The sequence below is a fragment of the Eubalaena glacialis genome, chromosome 19 (assembly GCF_028564815.1).
Source record: "Eubalaena glacialis isolate mEubGla1 chromosome 19, mEubGla1.1.hap2.+ XY, whole genome shotgun sequence".
Taxonomy (NCBI): domain Eukaryota; kingdom Metazoa; phylum Chordata; class Mammalia; order Artiodactyla; family Balaenidae; genus Eubalaena; species Eubalaena glacialis.
Window position 1 is genome coordinate 38,956,498 of NC_083734.1, and position 21,069 is coordinate 38,977,566.

General features: G+C 50.1%; 2 protein-coding genes across 2 annotated transcripts in view; both read right to left on the reverse strand.

The window, feature by feature from the left end:
* Window positions 1-6,302, reverse strand: SLC35B1 (solute carrier family 35 member B1). Its single transcript, XM_061176225.1, has 9 exons — window positions 6,059-6,302; window positions 5,274-5,377; window positions 4,559-4,689; window positions 4,236-4,266; window positions 3,495-3,652; window positions 2,028-2,154; window positions 1,177-1,283; window positions 856-1,009; window positions 1-164 (listed from the first exon to the last, which is right to left on the reverse strand). Exons 1-9 carry the CDS (start codon window positions 6,259-6,261, stop codon window positions 112-114), a joined length of 1,068 nt encoding a protein of 355 aa, XP_061032208.1. The 5' UTR covers window positions 6,262-6,302; the 3' UTR covers window positions 1-111.
* A 2,374-nt stretch (window positions 6,303-8,676) lies between these two features.
* The window catches only part of FAM117A (family with sequence similarity 117 member A), a 44,360-nt gene continuing 31,967 nt past the window's right edge, over window positions 8,677-21,069 (reverse strand). The window contains exons 3-8 of the mRNA XM_061176775.1: window positions 17,944-18,039; window positions 16,565-16,675; window positions 16,013-16,147; window positions 14,634-14,835; window positions 13,095-13,245; window positions 8,677-9,913 (exon numbers count right to left, since the gene is read on the reverse strand). Coding sequence (XP_061032758.1) covers window positions 9,613-9,913; window positions 13,095-13,245; window positions 14,634-14,835; window positions 16,013-16,147; window positions 16,565-16,675; window positions 17,944-18,039 — 996 coding nt within the window. The 3' untranslated portion in view covers window positions 8,677-9,612. The remainder of the gene's footprint in view (window positions 9,914-13,094; window positions 13,246-14,633; window positions 14,836-16,012; window positions 16,148-16,564; window positions 16,676-17,943; window positions 18,040-21,069) is intronic.

The window sequence follows — 21,069 nt, forward strand, 5'->3', positions numbered from 1 at the left end:
CCCAGACTGAAACCTAGTCCTTTATCTCTATTGTGTCCATTTTCCCAAAAGATGTCACTGTTCGAGAAAATAACTTAAAATATTCTTGGAGTGGAGGTAGTCTCTCTCTTCCTAGTGCGATGTCTTCTTGGCTCCTTTCCCAAACTTGGCATCGAGACCAAGACCTATAGAGAGAGAGAACACGGGCTTAACTTTATGGGGAGAAATGAAGCCTACAAATGATTTGGGGGTAGGGGGGTGGGGGTGAGCCTTGGTTCTCCAAAATTGGAGCTTTAAATAAAACTAGTTTTCAAACATTGGTTTTATAAAAGCTCCTCAGAGAAAAGAGATTGGTATCAAATGAAAAAAAATCACCAAGATACTGGTAATTACATGTATATATGAAATACAGCAGGGACTTCCCTGGCAGTCCAGAGGTTAAGACTCCGCGCTTCCGCTGCAGGGGGCACAGGTTCGATCCCTGCTTGGGGAACTAAGATCCCGCATGCCGCGTGTGGTGCGGCCAAAAAAAAAAAAAAAAAATACAGCAAGACTGAAAGAAATTTAAGAATTAAACTTCTAAGCTACGTCTCTCAGCTTACCCACAGCAGCATAAAAGAGGAGGGAATAAGTATAATAATTTTACCCTGCTCAGTATCTGGGGAAAGCAGAATCACTGGAAAGAAATCACTCAAATGAAATGTTCCTTAGGAAAGCTGGAGTAGAGGTAACGCTTCCTTTTCTCTTATAAAAAATTTTCTCTAAAATAAGCTAATAAATTTCACAAGTATACAAGTAAATATTAAGGGAAAAGAATAAAGCTCTGTCACTGTCCCTTTGTGTGGTCCAGAGCTGCCCGCTCTGGATGGGACTTACCCAAGAACACAAGCACAGTGCCCACCCACTGCATGGGGCTGATGGGGTTGGCGAAGAGGATCACAGAGGCCAAAATGGTGAAGAACTTTCGAGTTGTGGTGATGATGGAGCAGGTCAGGGGACCAAAATACACCACTGTCATGAAGATGAAGCTCTAGAGAAAGACAGGGAAAGACTAGGTCAGGCTGGTTCTTAGCTATCTATCTGCCAAGAGGTTTCAAGTCTGTAACAGGACATCACGGCTAATCTTGCCACCCCTCTTCTCGCAGCCAGGCCAGTCTCTTTTGGGGAATCCAAGCCACCCTCCATCAAGGCACTCACCTGGCCCAGGGCACTAGTCAGGCCAAAGAGCAGGATGTTATAGATGATGGTAGGGTACCTTTCGGCAAAGCTCAAGAACTCCCAGAGCTCCCCAGTGAACAGGATTCCTAGGCAGAAACGTCAAAAGATGAACAGTGCATCTTGTGTGCCCATATTCACACGCCTGCAGAGGCCTGCTAAAGCACTCTGAAGGAGGGCATGGAAAAACATATGGAGTGAGTTTGTATTGTCCCATCAGGCATCTCCTATTTTTCTGGTTAGAGAAACTAACTAAAGACTCTTCCGGGAAATACTTGGAAGTTAATGAGTTACTTCTGCCAAAGTGATTGAAAGCGGCAAACCTCAGATGCTGTGAAGATACTGACCCACACATCTCTAGCTCAAGGCAGCCCCAAGCACTGGTCGATTCCAGCCATCAGTAGCCTCCTCTGTTAACCCTAGTGTGTTGTATGAAAAATACTCCCTGTGTGCGCCCAGATTTGAAAAAAGTTAGGAAGCACTGATTTAAAAGCAAATACATCCGTGTTTGAACAATATTCAGTATTCACCACATACCAATGTCTCATCTCCCTCAGAAGAGGGCGAGTTCCCAGGGCACCCCAGCATTTTACTACTGTGTGTCCTCCCACGATACCTGGCACAGGTCTACCCCTGATTGTGCCAGTAACAAGTAGCAAGCAGAGCCAACTGGTGAAGGTTTCTCCAAGAAGGCTTCTCAGGGGCTTGGACATAAAAGCATCTGAGAACCGACGGGCAAAGTTAGCAACTGGCACCAGAGCTAGAGATTATGTGGATTGAGGGCAGTCTGCCCTCTGCTGATACGTAGAAAGAATAGCAGAACTGCTCCTTACCAGCTCCCAGCAGCAATGTCGACCAAAGGTTGATGTTCAGCATCATGTGGTTGGAGCCCGTTTGGTAATGAGCCCGCATGTGGTCCTGGGAAACGCCGGTCAGTCCATCCAAGGTGAGAGACAAGAGCTGGGAAAGAAAGAGTACAGCCTGCAGTGAGAAGGCCACCGGGACCCTCCCTAATGCAGGACACAGAGCTCTCACCTTTCTCAGACCCCTCAGAAAGCCACTGCCTTAAGACAGAGTCCTCAGAACAAAATGCTGCCATTCATCCACAGGCGGAGGGTGGGGAGAGACCATGTGAGTTCCCTCCTCCCCTCAGGCACCAGAACGACAGGTGATCTGAGCCACATAGATGTAGTGTGATCAGAGCAGGGCAGGAAGCCTACCACTTCCCAACGCAATGCCGTGAAGTCTGGCGTGCAGGGGCCTAGAACGACCCATGGTGAGCCACACTCATTCTTCCACTAAAGCTGGAGAGAGGAAATCTAGTCCCAGCACGTTAGCCTCCTGGCTTGGAGTATAGTGCTCCAGAGACTGGATTCTGCGGTCACACTGCCTGGATTAGAATCCGGGGCAATGTAAGCCACTAACTCTTCCAATTAACAGCCATGTGACCATGGGCAAGTGATTTAACTTTTCTTTGCCTCAGTTTCGTCACCTGTAAAATGGAGATAATGCTATCTAAGTTATGAGGTTATTGTTGTAAAAATTAATTAGTTTACATGTAGAACACTTGGAACAGTGCCTAACACCTAGTAAGTAATAGCTACTATAGTATTTTTTTAATTAATTAATTAATTTATTTATTTATGGCTGCGTTGGGTCTTCATTGCTGCGCACAGGCTTTCTCTAGTTGCGGTGAGCAGGGGCTACTCTTTGTTGCGGTGTGCGGGCTTCTCATTGCGGTGGCTTCTCTTGTTGCAGAGCACGGGCACTAGGCGCGTGGGCTTCAGTAGTTGTGGCTCATGGACTCTAGAGCGCAGGCTCAGTAGTTTGCGCACGGGCTTAGTTGCTCCGCAGTATGTGGGATCTTCCCGGACCAGGGCTCGAACCCGTGTCTCCTGCATTGGCAGGCGGATTCTTAACCACTGCGCCACCAGGGAAGCCCTATAGTATTATTTTTAACCCTGGCTTCCACGTTCCTTGGAAAGCCACAGTGAGAGACACACTATTCCTTTCCTCTTTGCTCTCAGGTCTCTGGAACCTCACACCAGCATTTAGACACAGGCCTCAGAGTCATCCCTTCCCCAGAAGGAGAGCTGACCTATAGTGAAATATTTTAGGCTCCCCACTATGGCCTTAGCAGAGCCAAGGGCTTTGCAGCCAGAGACAAAGACCAGAAATGTGGGGCAAGAAACATCACAACCTCCCTCAAAACGTATAACTGGCCTTCTGCCTGCATAGGTGGGGATACTCCTTTGTTAAGATTACTGGAAAAGGCTTCCTTTCCCAACAGGATTGCATACCAGGAGCAGCTCTCCATAGCCAACTGTGTGTTCTTCTATCCCGACTACTTTCTTGGGTTTGTACATGAAAAGGGCCACTCCAGCCACAATTAGCAACACACACAGGTACTTGGCCATTGGGTACTTCTTCTTCAAAAGGGTCACTCCAAGGAGCATGACTACAGGGAAGAAACAGAGTGGAAAATTCAGGCACCCATAGGCATTGACGAGCCCAACACTCTCCTCCTAGGAGCCAAAGACTCATGGGAAAAAAAGAATGCCTGAGAAGGAAAGCTGACAGAGGACAAAAGGAGGGTGCAACGCTGGCACCTAGACAGAGACGACTGAGCAACAAGGTTGAGCAGAGAGTATAAGGAAGGGAAGAGGTAGAGAACAAAGGTGAAAGTTCCAGGAAGGAACAGGGCAGGGGAGGGGCAGTAGGGAAGGTTGAGGAAAAGGAAACTGATGATCAAATGGGATTTAGGGTGTCTAATGACAACATAAACACATGGGACACCAAAATGATTGACTATGTGAAGCAGGTTAGGTCAGCCTCTGGCTCACAGTGAGGATTACCAGCTAATGAACACCCAACACCACAGGAAGTGATAAAGGATGGGCAGGGGGAAGGGATGCAGGGAACCCTAGAGATAGCTATGGTGAGATGACAAAGCCCAGAGGAATAGAGCTCTAGCAGAGGAGGATCAAGCTCACTGCAGGAAGAGTGAGGAAGGAAGATGGCGACCATCTTCTTCTGCTTACCTGGGATGGGTTTGCACGATTTACCAAGGACCTGAAATTAAATTCAGCAAAAATAATTTCTGAGTGTCTTTGATGTGCCAGGTACTGTACTAGGTGCTACGATAAGATGAGTTAAGTGTAGGGCCTGCACCAGAGACTGCAGCCTCAGAAAGCAGCCCTACCACGGCCAGCCCACCACCACTAAACCTCAGATCTATGGTTCTTCACACTCTTAATTTCCCAAACACACTCTCTTTTTATTTAAGTCACAGACCAGAGGGAAGAGTCTTTCATCCTTTTCAAGCAACTTCTGAGCCAACCCTCATTCCACCCTAAGGTTTCACCTGAGTTGGGTAGTTGACAAACTGTAGTGCTGAGTTGCTAGAGACCATGGCACCCAGATAGGAAACAGAACAGGCAGCATAGAGCCAGCTCCGAGTACGATCCACCCTGGCTGTGTCAAAAAACTGGATCACTGGGAGAAGACAAAAGAAACATACAAGAGAAAGCTGGTGGGCCTAGGATGGACCATTGAGCAAAAGTCGAAGCCACATGAAAGGAATTTGCCTGTCAAATAAGATGAGAAACACAAACTATTTCTGTCCTCTTAGACTGGGAAATCTCTGAAGATTCTCCAACTCTCCAGTCCCACCTAACCCTAACACAAGACCTCATGGAGGGCAGGGGTAGGGGTGGGGTGTCCATTCAGTTCAAGGGACTAGTTAGCCCTGCTGTTAGCCCCCAGGGAACAAAGAGAGAATGCTCAAAACATGCTTGAAGCTGACACATAAAGGAAAATCAAAAGGACAAAGGAAAAAGCTTTAAGTATTCTCATGGGGATCTGGAACACAGAAGACCCATTCCCTGCACGTTTCTGACTGAGAAGTTGATTTAATCTAAGGAAATGGGGTTTCACCCTTTTCCAAAGCCACTAGTTTTATCAATCGAACAGAGAGGCTGTTGCAAGCACTAAAGGGGCTGAGGGTGTTGAGAGTTAGACCTAATGCCTAGGATACAAAGGGGAGGGGACACACAACAGATTACTATCTAAGTACTCACAGATCTTGGCAAACACAGCATTGATCACGCACTGGATGAAGACCAAAGTTAAGGCAAAAGTGAACGTCTCCTGCTTGGCTCCCTCCCCATACTTTCCTCTTGTTCTAAGAATGAAATGCATGAGAAAGAGGGGAGGAATTAGTATACTTCCCTCAGTACCATCTACTAATCCAGAGCCACTGAACGCCTTGAAATTTTCTTGCCTCTCTAGACGTAGGGAGAGTTTGGTAAGGATCACCGGGCTCATTGACATCAGGAGCTGATTTTATTGGATCTAGAAACTAGACATTCCAGGCTGCTAATCCCGTAGCCGAAGGAAAAAAATATCCGTACAGGATGGAGCTAAAGGAAACGTTAAAAGTTAGTTGGTGAAACGAGGTACCCCGGGCAGAAGAAGGGATTTGGGCTACAGCAGAAGGGCCGAGGGCAAAGGAATCCACTACCTGCAAGCATCTGGGAGTTCCAAAAAGGGGCCGGCACAGGTCATGGAAACCTAAGCCTGTATAAACCTAGCTCCTTAGAACCAACAGGAAAAAACAGCAACCAAGGGAAGAAAAATAACCAGCTCCCGAGAATCCAGAGACCAACTTTCGCGTTTTGGAAACCTAGGAAGGTTCAGCGGCAAAGGCGGTCAGGATGCCGGGAGGGCGGGGCGGCGTGGGGGTGCAAAAGGGAACACTGGGGCCAGGGGCGGGAGGACCGCGAACCTGACCACAGGCTGTGGAGACAAGGCGGACTGGGCAGGGGGGCAGAGGTCTGCATTCCAACCCCGGGGATCCGCTCACATCTTTTCCTGCAGAATCCCATAGTAGAAATAGCAGACAAAGACGCCGAGGAAGCAGAGCGGCAGGCGCAGCCGGTCGGGCACCAGGGAGCTGCTAGCGGCCATGAGACGCCCGGACGACCCGACCGGAGACCCGCTCACAGCCGGCAGCGGCGGCGGCGACAAGTCCAGCCGGACATCGCCGACCGGCGACAGGGGCCTCATAGGAGCTGCATGCGACCGCTGCTGAGCAGGGCCTCAGCAGCCACCGCCAGAACTGCCAGCTCAGAACCGCCGAGGGGAAACTCTTCAGAACCCTGAACCCGCTTCCAAGGAAAGGACACCCACCCTGGGGACTTGGCCTCGTCCCTGGTGGCCAGGGGAGCCCGCCGTCCCGATGGTAACGCCTTACCCTCGAGACTTTCCGACCAGGCAACTCCGAGGACAACTGAGACCCGGAGCTCGACGGCTGGCCTAGGAGATAGGCGGACGTGGAATGATGACGTATAAGGATGTGGAGGTAATCAATTGGCTGCGCTGTGCAAAGGCAGACAGGTGGGCGGGAAGGAGGAGTGCGCCGGCCCGGCAAATCGGAGAGTCTTTTTCCCGGTCGGCTGTCAGGCTTCTGCTGGGTCCTAACGTCCGGAAATCGCAATGCAGCCTTAGCGCCCCCTAGCTGCTGCCCAGCGTCCCCGACTCTAACCCCTCTACCAGAAGAGCGTTGCTCAAGGCCTGGCTTTTGGGGAGCCGTCCTCCTCCTAGGGCACATCACTAGGCTCCCAAGGGCGGCAGGGCTCTTGTTTCAGTTCTGTCACTTAAAGGCAGGGTAACCTACGCATGTCACCTAAATTCCGAGCTACAGTTTTCCTAGTCTATATTATTACTAATAATAGCCACCTTGTCGCCTCTTGACTGTTCTGAGGATCAGTTGAGCTGAGGTTGGTGAAACGGTTTTATAAACTGTAAAGTGTGCTGTGCAAGTTTAAGGTATTTATTAGTCATTACTCTTTCTCAACTCTAATCTTATTTCCTCACATCCTCCAGGTGGAAATGGAAGCTTGCCGAAGTGGATTTTCTTCAGGGTCTTACCACTCACCAACAAGGGAGCAAACCCTCCTGCATTGATGAGCTCCTTGTTGGAGGCCCTCCCTCATCCCAGTGTTGGACCTCCACCTGCTGACACCAAGAGCTAGGGCCGGACTGACCCCAGGGCTTGCCACTACCGGCCTCAAGCCCCACCGTAATCACTGGACTCTGGGTTGCTCTTTGGGTAGAGGCTCCTTCTCCCCTTCTAGCAGCCTGCTCCTTTGGCACAGCCTCAGGCAAAGGAAGGAAACTCGGGGCAGCACCACACCCATCCCTCCGGGCCTGACTCACTAAGACTTTGGGGGTAGGCCAAACATCTTTCAGGGGAGGGGTAAGAGGTAGAAGATGGGGTCTGTCTGCAACCCCCTGTGTCCTTTATATAAGTTGGGGAAGGGGACCCCCACACATTTGCTCTCTTGCCCAGTGGCTTACTTTACTGTATTAGCCGACGATTCCAGGGCACGGAGCTGGGGTTCCAGTCCCAGCTCTACCTCTTTACCAGCTGGGACTTCAAACAATTCACTTGACCTCTGAGTCAAGTTTCCTCATCAGAAATTAATGGAAATATAATAACAAGCGGTAGAGTACTGTGGTTAGAAGCACAGGCGTTGGATTCAAAAGATCTGGTTCCCAGTCCTAGCTTCCCGGCTTTGTACCTGTGTTTTGGGGGCAAAGTTTATCAATTTTTTTTTGTCCTTCCTTCATTAGTACAGTGGGATTTATCACAGCAGATGGTTTGTGATATTTCAATGACGTTTTATGTAAAGCATTTTACAGTGTATCTGATGCTTACCTAGCCAATACATGGTAGTTGGGATAGCCTGGCTTAAGAGTTTGTTTTGAGGTTTTATGAGATAGATAGATATAATTGTAGTTCTTATGACTACCCTTGGAGTAGTCAACTTTTTACCCATACAGTGGGGGTAATGTGTCTTTTGTGAAAATGCTTTGTAAATTGCAAAGCACTATCAGAATGTTCGGATGGTTATTCTCATTTTCCCCAAAAGCCTAAGAGCTCTTACAGGGGGGGCACTATAAAGCTGAGGAACAGTTTCTTCTACCCTCTGTGTTGTGGGTACTCACTGATGTGAAAAGAACACTCACAAGGAGCTAAAGCTTCCCCAAAACTGTGCCCAGAGATTCGATCTGAATGCCATTCCCTCATCTTGTTTTCCTTGCTGGTGCAAGGAGTACCCACAATGTCAAACTGTCTCCCCTTGGTCACCCTTATGTCCCTGCTAAAATCCGCTCTCCCTTAGGGTGTTTTTCCAGACTCACCCGAGAAAGGATGACTTCCCCTCTGACTCCTTCACCCCACCTCCACCACACTCTTCATTCTGGACAGACTCTCCCTGGCCCCACTGTTTCTATGTCCAAGTAGAGAATGCAAGCCTGCTGTCCTGAGGACACAGACTCTGGATCCATCCACCCAACATTATGTGTTAAGTAAAGGCTCCTCTTAAAGACAAGGATGAAGCGATTAATATGATACCCTCAATCTCCATCCCGTTCCCTCCCCCCAAAAATATTTAACAGAACCTCAAGCTGCTGGGAATACTTATTTATTTGGTCTATTAACACCAAGATCTGCAAAAAACAAAAAACAAACAAAAAAACACAACTTCTAAACACAGGATAATAAAACTTGAACATTAACATTCTTCGATTTTGTGTAAGCTCTGCAGTATGGAAAATATACAAACTTCAAACAGCTGCAAAAATAGTGTCTTTGGGAGAAAATAGAGTTTCTACATCGATACAAGAAAAATAGGCATTTTTCTAATCCAACCCAGTCCTGGGGCAGGTGGAGGGTGGAGAGTCACCACTTGCCACCTGGAGGAATGCCAGCTCTCCCTCTCCCCTACTACCCACCTGGGGCTGGGCAGGCTGGGCTGCTGCTTAAGACAATCTTAGGGTGAAAGCGAGATGAAAATGCCACTTAGGAAAACGCTTGGTTCCCCCTCTGCCAGCAGCTGGATTGGTCAAGTGTTATGGCCCTTTCGGGCTGCTTTGGTCAGCTCCTCCAATGAGAGGGAGGTATGGGGATGGGACTGAGAGGATGGGGGAACCTATTCGGGTCTCCTCGTCTGTGTCTGGGGAGGAGAGGTAAGGAAATCTGTGGTGTCCCCTCTCCTTTAATCATGGCCAGCTTGCTCCATGATAAAGACAAGGGCCCCGTACACAGTCCTTTGGACTCACACCCAGGGGTGGGGGACCCAAGACCTTCTGGGTGAGTTTTCCACCAAGTGAGAGAGGTGACAAGAACACGGGTGTGACTTGTGAGCTGCCCAGCTGCTAGTGGAGAAGGCAGGTCCTCTCACATTCGAAGGGGCAGGGGTCCATCGGAAAGAGGACCCAGGGCTTTGACACAATAAATGAAAGTGCTCAAAGGCCAGGAGGGAAGGGCTCCTTCATCCCCCAACTCAGGAGAGCTCGGGAGGGGCCTGCCACCAAGGCACTGGTCTCCATGGTGAAGTGGGGGTGGGGCCCTCAGACCACCAGGGAGCTCTGGAAAAGCACGGGCTCTTCTGACGGTGGGGGGCGCTGCCAAGGCTCGAATGGCAGCGAGGAGGCCTTGGGGGCCTCTGGATCCTTCCGAGGCGGTGGCCTGGGGCTGGCTGGGGGAAGGGGGGACCCCGGGCTTGAGGGGCAGTTACGGAAGATGAAGCCCATGCTGGGGAAGAGGGGCTTCATCAAGCTGACAGGGCAGAAGGCTGAGCCGGTCGGGTTGAAATGGACTTTGTTCTTGTCAGGACAGGAAGTCAGGAAGGCCAGGTCAGGACCTGGGGACCTGGAGGACGGAGAGAGAAACACAGACATACGTGTGTGCATGCACACAAACAGCCAGTGAGAAGGGATGAGAGGTGTCACAGCGTCAGGGGAGCAAGGGAGCTAGGTCTCTGTTCAAACATGTTGGTAACTTGACCAAAAAAACGACAGGCTACTGAGCAACAACCAGTGCTCAGTAGGCCCCTCAGCTCTCCATGTTTTAGAAATATGGCTAAACAACAGGAAATCTACTTTAGATTTTACTTTAGATTTAGATCTAATCTAAAGCAGATTTAGAAATCTACTTTAATCCCAACAGGAGGGATTAAAGCTAGACAGGAAGGAGAACTTCCTCACAGTGTGATTCTAGAAGAGGAGACCGAGAGATCTTTTAATTTGAGAGATTTCATCAGTGAACAGTGTTTTAGGGGCAGACCACTTGCCTGAAAGCAGAGATCCAAGCAGAGTGACTTTTTATAGCCTAAAGCAGGGTTTCTCAGCCTCAGCACTATTGGCATTTGGGGCTGGATAATTCTTGGTTGTGGGGGCTAGCGTGTGCATCGTAGGATGTTTAGCAGCATCCCTGGCCCCTACCCACCATACGCCAGTAGCACCCCACCCCAAGTTGCGACAACCATTGCCAGATGTCCCCTGGGGGGAAAAGTATCCCCCATTGAAATCTACTGACCTCAAGAATCTAATTCTTGAGCAGATTTGAAAGGCGTGATTTTCAAAACCCTTGCTGGGAGGAAAGGACATCAGCTAGACCTTATCAGGAGATCTAGGTTCTGATTCACCATGTGCTCTTGGCCTAACCTGCCTCACCTCTAACGTGGAAAGAATCCCTGCCCTTCTGATAATGTAGGGGAAATGAAAGGATTAAAAGAGGTCAGGTCAGAGAGTTCTAGAGCAAGGAATCCTTATGATAAAAAAGGAAGAAGAATGTCTGGCCATGCTTCAAGGGTGAAGAGCCCTGAGAAGCTGCTGGTTATGAGGATTCCGGGCAAGAAGACAAAAGTGTGGGAAGATAGTCAAGCTCTGCACCAATGCTTCCCATCGCCTAACTTTTTCTTGAAGCGTAATGTATACATACAGAAGAATGCACTTAGTGTACAGCTTGACAAATTGATTACTATTTTAATTGTAGAATTCTAATCATTCCAAATGCAGGAAGAAGAGCGAGGCACGCAGAGGAGGGCAGATGTTGGCCCAGCGTGAGAGATGGGAGGAGAGGTAGAGGGAAGCGAAGGCCCGTGTGCAGGGTGTGTTTGGAAGCCTGGGGTCCCAGAGGACTCCGCAGCGGCAAGGTGCCCACTGACTGAGAAGGGCTTAAAAGAATTCCACTTTAGGGGCTTCCCTGGTGGCGCAGTGGTTGAGAATCTGCCTGCTAATGCAGGGGACACGGGTTCGAGCCCTGGTCTGGGAAGATCCCACATGCCGCGGAGCAACTGAGCCCGTGAGCCACAACTACTGAGCCTGCGCGTCTGGAGCCTGTGCTCCGCAACAAGAGAGGCCACGATAGTGAGAGGCCCGCACACCGCGATGAAGAGTGGCCCCCGCTTGCTGCAACTAGAGAAAGCCCTAGCACAGAAACGAAGACCCAACACAGCAATCAATCAATCAATTAAAAAAAAAAAAAGACTCCTCATTAAAAAAAAAAAAAAAAAGAATCCCACTTTAGGAAGAGGTGGGGGATGGGCAGGAGAGGGAATGCTCTCAGTGTGTGCATGCATGCATGAGGAGGGTGACCCAGGGGAGACCAAGTAACACTCGAAGGATGTGAGGGCAACCAGCGTGACCCTGAACGGCTTGATTCCCTCCCTGGGAATCTTACACGATGGACAGCCAGGAAGAGGAAAATGTGGCAGAGGAACCACTAAACACAAGAACTTCCCAGTAGGAACGTTCATACAATGAAGAGACACCAATGAGCTGAGAATTTCTATCCCAGGATATCTAAGAAAGTAACTGATGGATCACTACCCCTCTCAAAGGGTTAACATAGGGGCAGGAAGCTGGATGAGATGACTTTAAACCTCTTCTGGCCTTATGAGCCTACAAAAGAATAAAGACAAGCAACAGCCTAATTGCCACAACCAATTCCAGGTTGTAATTACTCAACTATACTGTGGACTGGGGAAGGGTACAAGCGCCCAGAGTCTGCTTAAGCTACGAGATCTGGCCTCTTCCCCCCACATGACCCCAGAGGATCGAGGGTTCTTGGAGAGATGCCAGGCAACAGTGATGATGGGAGCAAACCCTCAGTGCCCCTGGTTTTCTCCATAATTCCCACTCTGGGTTATATATGTACCTCCTGCTACTACCATGGGTTGTCCTCTCCCTTATCTGATATACAGATGGAGCCATCAAGGCCCCACACCCTGTCCTAGCTAAATCTCCACTCACATACCATAACTAAACTTCCTCACTGCCATCGAATCCACAGCTTCCAATGTGAATCGGCCCTGATGAATATTACAGTGGCAGTGGGAATATGATGAACTCTCTTCTTAGCTCCTGCTAAGGGGGACTGTGGGGCATTTGGAAAGTTTTGGCTCTTGATTCTCTCTGCTAATGGGAGGGAACTGTAGTAAAGAAATCAACTTAAGAATGACTTCTGAATTGTCCAGTCTGGTTTGGGAATATTCCATAGTCCTTACTTGCAAGGACTGGAAATTTCTGTCTGGGAGGTTCATGACACTTGAACCACTGCAGCTGCAGGGTGAAGATTTGACTCAGAAGCAATCAGAAAGCTTTTTAGGCTCCCCCTGCCACACCGGTGGGCATGAGGCGCTTCTAAGCTCTGCCTGAAGAGAATTACTAGTATGTTCTCTCTCTGATTATGGTCTAGCAAATTCTCACACCTTCCCCGGGGATGGAAAAAAATAGAAGAAACAAAGGATTTAGGTTTCAGATCTCTTTCCTTTCCAGCTCCTGCTGCGCTTGTGGCTGGCATGTGGGCAGAGAGCAGGTTTCTATGGAGATCATGATAAGCAAAGACTTAGGTGCTCAGAGGAGGTAATGTCAACAAGTTTGGTCATGGAAAGACTGCAATACTGATCATCTACAGCTGACAATGCCTCCAGGACAAGAGGGAGTCAGACTAAAGAGAGGCCTATCAGGTGGGATGCCACAGGGCTCAGTCCGCATCCCTGTTCCTCCCTCGCACATCCTGACCCCCACCGACCCGCTGAGGTACTCACGTGGCCTCTTCAAACACTCGCACTCTCTCACAGCCTTCCGGGGGTTCCCGTTTGAAGACGTAGCTGTGATTGGGCCGAGGGGAGGCGGCAAAGGCAAGGACTGGAGATGGGCTGCCCTCTTCAAGGAAGGCTGGGTGGCCTGGAGGGGAAGCTGCAAACAGAGTAAGGCTGAGTTCCATGGTGCTAAAGGAAGGTCTCCGCTTTCCCGGACTCAGGCCTTGGTGTAAAGGGGCAGGACTGGGAGATATGGTATGGTGGGTGGCAGTGGTTATGTTAATCCAGGTTGTTTGTCTACACTCTACCTTAAAACATCTTTGAGGCAGCCTTACAAGAAAACAAACCTTGTATATGTGTGGCTGATTCACTTTGCTGTACAGCAGAAACTAACACAACATTGTAAAGCAGTTATACTCCAATAAAAAAAATTAGATACCATAAAAAGAGGCCCAATAAAATAATGATGATAAATAAAATAAAATTTTTTAAAAAAGAGAAAATAAAACCAGAATTGTAAGGGAAAAAAAAAATACAGACCTTGTTATACAGGATAAAAAATTACAGTTGAACTGAGGGAAAAGTTGGGTCTAATACCAATTCCATATTCCCCGGAGCAGACTGCGACTGGAACTTCAAGTCTCAGACTTGAAGGAATCCTAACATCTCTATCTCTGCCTTCTTCCAAGACTGCACCGCCCTGCCTGCCAGCATACCACAGCTTCTTCCTTTCCATGGTCTTGAAAATCTATCCCTTCTTCCAGGAAGAGCTCTTGTACTGACTCAGACAAGCAATCTTTACTCAACCCAACTTGTGGGATAAGATTCCTCTCACCTTCCACACAGCAAATGTACTTTGCCTAGGTTGCAAATATTGACTTTATCTGTATTTATCTCACATTTATTCTTTATTTTCTATGCTCTGTTTACCTCTGTATTGTTAGATCATGCCTTTGACCAGCCTACCTCATGGGGTTGCTGTGAGGATCAAGTTAGGTGATGCAGGCAACAGTGCTTTAGAATGTCAGGATCATTATGATGGGGAGAAGGGACTCTTATCTTGTCCTCTCAGTGACGCAGCCACGGCAGAATAGAAAGTGGAGATTTGGAATCAGAAAGCTTGGGTTTTGATTTGGGTCAAACTGTGTGACCCTGGGCAAAAGACCACATTCTTTTATTTACAGCATTCACACCCGCCTTGAGATGTATTGCTGGTAATGGGTACAGTGGACACCTGAACGGGCTCATGGGCTCTCCACGATGGCATGCTGAACCTCAGCCAAAAACTGGGGGTGGGAGGGATTGCTTCTTTGGATTACAGTGAGGATGAAATAAAATTGTAAGTGCAGAAGCTTCATATAAATTACAAATTAGAATCTGTATCAAGGACCACTATAACGTATGGAATATAGATGACTCCCAAAGATATTCTAGTTGGTTAGTAAGTAAAAAATGCCTGGCCAGAAATTGATGAGAGTTGGAAAAGGGCACAGAGATGACCCCATACTCCATGTGGGCCCCGCAGCCTGGGCCTCCCCAGCTTACCTTTGTCACTGGGGATGGACGTCAGCTCCTCGGCTGCACCCTGGTGTTCCTCAAGGCTAGTCTGGCCAGAAGGCTGGGGGGATGCCATGGGCATGGAGGGAGAGCTGGCAAGGTTTCCAGGATCCAGGAGGAGGAGGGGATGATCACAGCTGCCGCTCTGGGGGGGAGCTGGGGCACGGTGCCCGTCAGGGATGTCAAGGATCTGCCAAGGAAGAGTGGGGGTCAGGCCTGTCTCTGCAGGCTGGCAGGGCTGCGGTGACCCTTAGGGTCATCCCCTTGCCATTGTCCTTGTCCTCTATTCACAACACACAGTGACAGCAGGACACCATTTCCTCACGTCACTGACTTTCCCAACAACCCCCAATACAAGAGACACCTCCTCCTGCTTCTCCCAGAGCGCTTCATTCTTTCCCCTCATAGATAGAACTTTATGACTACATATTTTGGTTTCATCAAGGTGTTGCCCCCACAAGGCTGTAAGCCTCACGAGGGCAGGGGCCTCCTGTGTGTCAGGCTCTGGGAACACAAAGGTGAATAACACGTGGGGGCACAAGAGGGGGCAAACCACCAGGACACTGTAACAGCTACAGGCCGTTGCAGGATGAACGTGCAGATTATTATCATGTATTAAATACACCCCCCCTCATTTTTTTTAACATTCAATGGTACTTGTGTCCACAGCTCACCAGTCTGTGTGCACGTGTAAAATCCTACATATACGCACATTAAAAATCAACCAGCAAGTAAATCATAAACTGAGGAGTGTGCCCATTAGAATTATATTAATGTTGCCCAACTGGCATTCCCCAATTGTCCTGTGTCAGTATAAAAATGTGCCTGAGACTGCAGAAAAGGGAGCAAATAACTCTGCCTGGGAGTGGAGCGGGGGAGAAGGCTGCACAAAGGCAACTGGGCATGAAGGATGAATGCATGTCAGCAGGTAGAGATGGAGGGAAGGGAAGCAGTAACTCTAGTACTGGGGCCACTTGAACTGAGGCACAGCTGGGTGACGGTGACGGTGACAGTGACAGTGATGAGTATGCCAGGAACACTGAGCTGGGGCTTTGGCTGAAGTGATGCCTAGTCCCTTCCTCCCAGCCAGGTGCCTTCCCCCCTGCTGACCCCTGCTCCTTCTCTTTCCACTCAATGCCCCAACGTCTTCCCCAACTTCACCCACCCAGCTCTGCTGTTCCTGTGGTCAAGTCCATCTGAGTCTAATAAACTCAATTTGTGTTCCTCCCATGGGGTGGTTTTGGCATGTTGCTCTGTTGACATGTGCACAGCCTGTGAGCCCCCGGACAGCACGAGTCCCAACTCCCTGTATCCAGACTCAGCAAGACGCTGCCTATCTGTGCATCCGGGGTGCGGCCCCCACTCACCCGTAGCAGCTCCTCCTCACCCTGCTCTTTCACAAACACCTCCTCCAGCTCTTGGTTGAGCCCTTCCAGGCTCCGGTGCAGGCAGGGGCTCAGTCGCAGGACAGGGGACCCTGAGGGGAAGCTGGGAGGGGACGCCTGAGGAGGTAAATGAAGCCATCACTGAACCCCACCAAGCCCCGTGCAGTTATCAGTTCTGACTAGGGGGTAACAGTCATGTCTACACAGCAGAACCAAGTGAGTAGAGGAGAATTCGGGGACAGTTACCAATTGCAATTGGTCCATTCAGTGGGGTTTTCTCCAGAAGGCAGAGCTTTGAGGGGTCCAGAGTGTGCTTTTAGAGTCTGCATCATGGCCTCAGTTGTGCAGGGGGTGGGGATGGAGGACAGAGACATGCAGCACAGCAAGAAACCCTTTCCAAAGTTGCACCAAAACTTCACCCGGCACCCACGTGGCCACAGGCTCTGCAGTGCAGGAGGGCTCAGAGGACCCACCCACCCCAGGGGGCCCGCCACAGAGGATGACAGAGGGGTGAGGGCTGGGGAAGAGACGTACCCTCAGTGCTCCCCGCACAGCATGGTCCCCTTGGAGGGGGGAGCCCCGCTCCTTCTCTTTCCCACTGCGGCTAAGCTTTGTCCTCTGCAGCTGTTGCTTCAACTTGGTAATCTGGCGGCAGGGAGAGGGGGAGAGGACAGGCAGGTGAAGCAAAGCAAAAGCGCACTGGGTCCTCCCTCCCAGGCGTGGCTCTTGCCAGAAGCCCATGAAAATACGTAAAAGGAAGATGGAAGTTAATCTTCCATCTCAAAATACCTCAGTGGTGTTCAAAACTGTAAGGATAGGCTCATCAGGCAAGCTGGACACCATAGTAACCAGATTATTGGATTTTTTGAATTACCATGTATTCCACAGATGGCTCACGTTCCGAAAAATTAAAAATATACAACACTGAAACCATTTTTGTCTTTCGCAGATTCCAAAGGCATGGAATACTACTCTATTAATAGAAATGGAAAATGATGTTTTTGAATCCACTCCTCAAAATACATTCACAGCTATCTCAAAGGCCCTGGGACCAAGAAGGATGGAAGGATTCCCCCCCATTTTGAAGTAGACTGCACTGAGCAAGGAGCAGCCTCTCCAGAAGGAGTATCAGCTTCTGTCCCAACTTCACGTCCTGTAACAATTATGGAGTATCATCAACAATTTTAAATATTGTCCCAGTCGCATTTGTAATTCTGGACCTACTGGTCCTTAGTGTAAATACTCTGATAATTACAAACTGTAAATACTTTGTATTTCCCACTAGCCTTAAATACTTCATATTCTCTCTCTGTTCTTGCAACCAAGAGGGCAGAAGCTACTGCCCTGTAAAGGGTGACCCCTGGTGAGTTGGCCCTCCTGGGGGCTCCCCACAGCATGCCAAGCAGAGCTGGGTTGCGAGCCCTGGAATCCAGTCTATGGCTTTCTCTTCTCACCCTCAACCCCTGCGGCCCTCATGAGAGGGAGCGAGGGCCAGGAAGAAGTGTTTGAGGACACATCATTATTTATCTCTACTTTTAAAAATAAGGCTGGATGAGTAGTTAAGTAGTAAATGAGGTTGGGGGCTTCCAACTCCCAGAAACTCGCTCTCTTTCTCCAGTCTCTGAAACGCTTATCTGGATCCAACCTCAAAGTGAAGTGAGAACAATGGCCACCCCCACCCTGAGCTAGGCTGCTGGAGGGCCAAGCCCCTGCCTGCAGGAGGGTCTGGGCTCATGAAGCCAGGCCACCAGGAGGCTGGGAGGCAGCTATGAAGGCGCCATCTCATTAGGAAAAGACTAGGTCGAGGCAGGTGAGACTGGAAATGTGGGTCCACTTTGGAGCGGATGTGTCCATGGTGCTGGGGGTAGACGAGAGGCAGTTTCCCGGGCCAGAGAGTCAAAGGGGGCAGTTACCTCTTTTCGGTGGTCTGTGCTGCCCCAGGACGCTGAGCGCTTGTGTGTACTCAAGCTGGCCCGCTCGCCTTCAAGCTCTTGCCAGGACAGGGGAGTCTGCAGGGAGAGAAACCCAGTGAGCCAGAGCAGCTTCTCAGGCTGCCTCTGGGGAAGCAGACACACCATTCCCCAGACAGAGGTGCTGGCTCTCTGAAGTCTCCTCTCATCTGCTCATCAACCTCCTGGACACTGCCAGCCCCTTTTATTCTTGCAGGCTTCTCCACCTGCACTGCCTCTTTCCCAGGCCACATCCTCCAGGAAACCTTCCCTGACGAGCCAATAAGGCCAACCTGCTCTTTACTCTCTTATGACTTTTACACATGGATTACAGCCCCAGCTATTCCAAGTGCTCCTCCCCAGCAGCGAGGACCAGAACTGTCCCTCCCTATCCCGACCAGCTCCAAAAGAGCACTTTTTGGAGGCTCAGGGAAACACTGGCCTCCTCGATTCCCTCCCCGTCTATGTGCCCAGCACGGGCCCAGGTTCCTGGGAGCCTAATGAAAACAAGTTACCAGACGGGACTCCATTAAGGAATCATTAATTGGTAAGACAGGAAAAAGCTCAACAGAGATGCCCCGTGCGCCATCCTGAACCAAAGCAGAAGACTTCTGTGCAGTGCAGCACCCCAAGCTTGTTCCGTGATTTTTCCCTGTCCACAGAGGGTTAGGGTCCCCAAAGTCCTGCTGAATACATAGGGAGGGGACATTTTTGCAAAGGAGGGAGCCAGAATTCTGAACTCAGTCCTGACTCCTGACCCCTCTCGGCTTTATCACAGCTCCTTCTCCTGGGCCCTGCTCTGTCCCTGTGAGAACGTGACTCTCAGTCTGCCATCCTCCCTCCCCCACTGCACAGAAGACAGAGGACCCAGGATGGAGGCAGGGGGAGTTGTAGACCCACTTCCTGAGCCCCTACCAGAGGGAGGAAGTGGTTGGCTCTAAGCACGAGGCAGAGGAGGACACAGTCCCTCCCCCCCCACCAGCATCCCTACTTCCATTCCAAGGGAGGGGCCCAAGGGGGAAGGCTCTGGTGGAACCAGTTCCTCTCTAACTTCTTTGCACAAGCTGCCAAAACCATGAGGGCCTGGGAACTGTCTCCTCCAACAGATCCGCTGACCTCCCCCGAGAGGTTGTTACAAACAGAAAAGGGGGAGGATAAGAGGGAAAAAGCCCAACAACTCACCACCCAACAGCTGTTAAGAAGAGCTCGGTGATGGCAGTCTGAGTGGGGCTGTGGGAGTAGGCTGCCCTGCGCAACAGCTGCAGGGGAGAGGGTCCACGGGGATGCCGAGCCTTCCTGCCTCTTCCTTCTCCCAGCTGCCCACCAATCAGGGCCTTTATCCGGCCGTGCGACACAGCCAGGGTGAGACAACTGCCAGACTCCCTTCCCTGAGGCCAGCACCACAAGGGAGACCCTCCAGAGATGTGTCCCCACTATTCCTTCTTTAGCAAAAGGGCAGAGAGCATATCCTCAGGCCTATACCCCAAAGCCTCGAGGTGGAGCTGGCTCTGACAGTGGAAACCAAGCAGCTGGTCTACTTCCAAATGCCTATCAGGGTGTTGGCAGACAGAGCCTCAGAAAAGGCTGCTGCAGATACTGAAAAGAGAGGAGAAGCCCACAGCGCCCTGAGCGGAGCAGATGCACGAACACTCCTCCCCTCCCAGGGCTCCAAGCCAAACCTATAGATAACTAGGTCTGCTCATCAAAGCTGCGTTCCACGCAAGCTCGTTGTCCCTGGAAAGGTGGCAGAGACTACAGAGGAAGGGTGACAAAGGCTAAGCTGTTGATGCCTGTTTCTCCTCCTCCGGGAAGATACTGCACTCACAGGTGGGTGGTGAGAAGGAGGTAAAAGCCGCCACATTCAGGTTGCCACCAGTTCTACTAATATCTCTTGCAAACTCTTCAACTGCCTCTTTCTTCTGAGATACGTGAGGGGGTGGAAGGAGAAGTGTAGGCTAGCGCTGGAGGCTGGAATGCATGTGAAAACTCATGGCAGCTGGGATCATCTCCTCTCTCAGTCCATCTCACCTCAATCTGCTCAGCAGCATCTCCCAGCAACTACTGCCTACTCTGTAAACTGTGCTACTAAGGCCATCGCTTTGCCTCAACACCCACCCCTGGCCATAGACATCACCATCTTACCCTCCATCCATGGGCTCTCTGTCCCACAGGCAAATGTAGCTCCATCTCCTTTTTCTTTCCTTATCCCTTGACCTCTAAGCCTGGTCTCCCCACCTAAGACGGCCCGCCGTACCAGCTCTTCCCAGCCTTCCCATCAGGGAGCCCTTCCTAGCTGTCCACCTCATGCGGCCTGCTGCCTCACTCTGCATCTTCTCTGATCAGATGGGTTCAGGGTACACATCACTCATGCACTCGACAAAGAGTTACTGAATGCAAACTGTGTGTCACATGCTGTTCCAGGTGCCGGGGACATAACAAGGCACAAAATGACAAAAATCCTCATCCCCTTTGAGTTTACGTTCTAGCTGGAGGCACAGTTTAAACAGTGATAAGTACTGAAAGAGAAATACAGCAAAGAAAGGGAATAGGAATGCTGGGCTGGGGAACATGATTTAAAATGTCAGGGAAGTCCTCAGTGAAAAGGGAACATCTGCTGAAAACATGAAGGAGATGAGGAGTGAGACATGTGGATATCAGAGGTGAGAGTGACCCAGATGGAGGAAATAGCAAGTGCAAAGGCCCCCAAGCAGGAGCCAGTCTGGTGGGTTTGAGAATGATAAGGAGGCCAGTGTGGCTGGGGCAGAGTGGGTGAGGGGCAGAGTAGTAGGAGACGAGGTCTGTAGGTGTGACAGGTTGAAAATGGCCCCCCAAAGAAATCAGGTCCTAGTCCCTGGAACCTGTAAATGTTACCTTATATGGTAAAGTTTTTGCAGATGCGATTAAGTTAAGGATCTTGAGATGCAAAGATTATCCTGGTGGGCCCTAATGCCATTAAAAGTGTCCTTATGAGAGAGAGAGACAGAGGGAGGTTAGACACTCACAGAAGAAGGTAAGGCAATGTGACCATGGAGGCAGAGACTGGAGTGATGTGGCCACAAGCCAAGGAATGCTGGCAACCACCAGAAGCTG

Excerpts from the sequence above, each read along its gene's own strand:
- SLC35B1 (XM_061176225.1), bottom strand. The coding sequence starts at position 6,261 with ATGAGGCCCCTGTCGCCGGTCGGCGATGTCCGGCTGGACTTGTCGCCG. Across the intron at positions 4,690-5,273 it reads TGCTGTGTTTGCCAAGATCT|TGATCCAGTTTTTTGACACA; the intron begins GTGAGTACTTAG and ends GTCTTCTCCCAG. Across the intron at positions 3,653-4,235 it reads ATCGTGCAAACCCATCCCAG|TCATGCTCCTTGGAGTGACC; the intron begins GTAAGCAGAAGA and ends TCTTCCCTGTAG.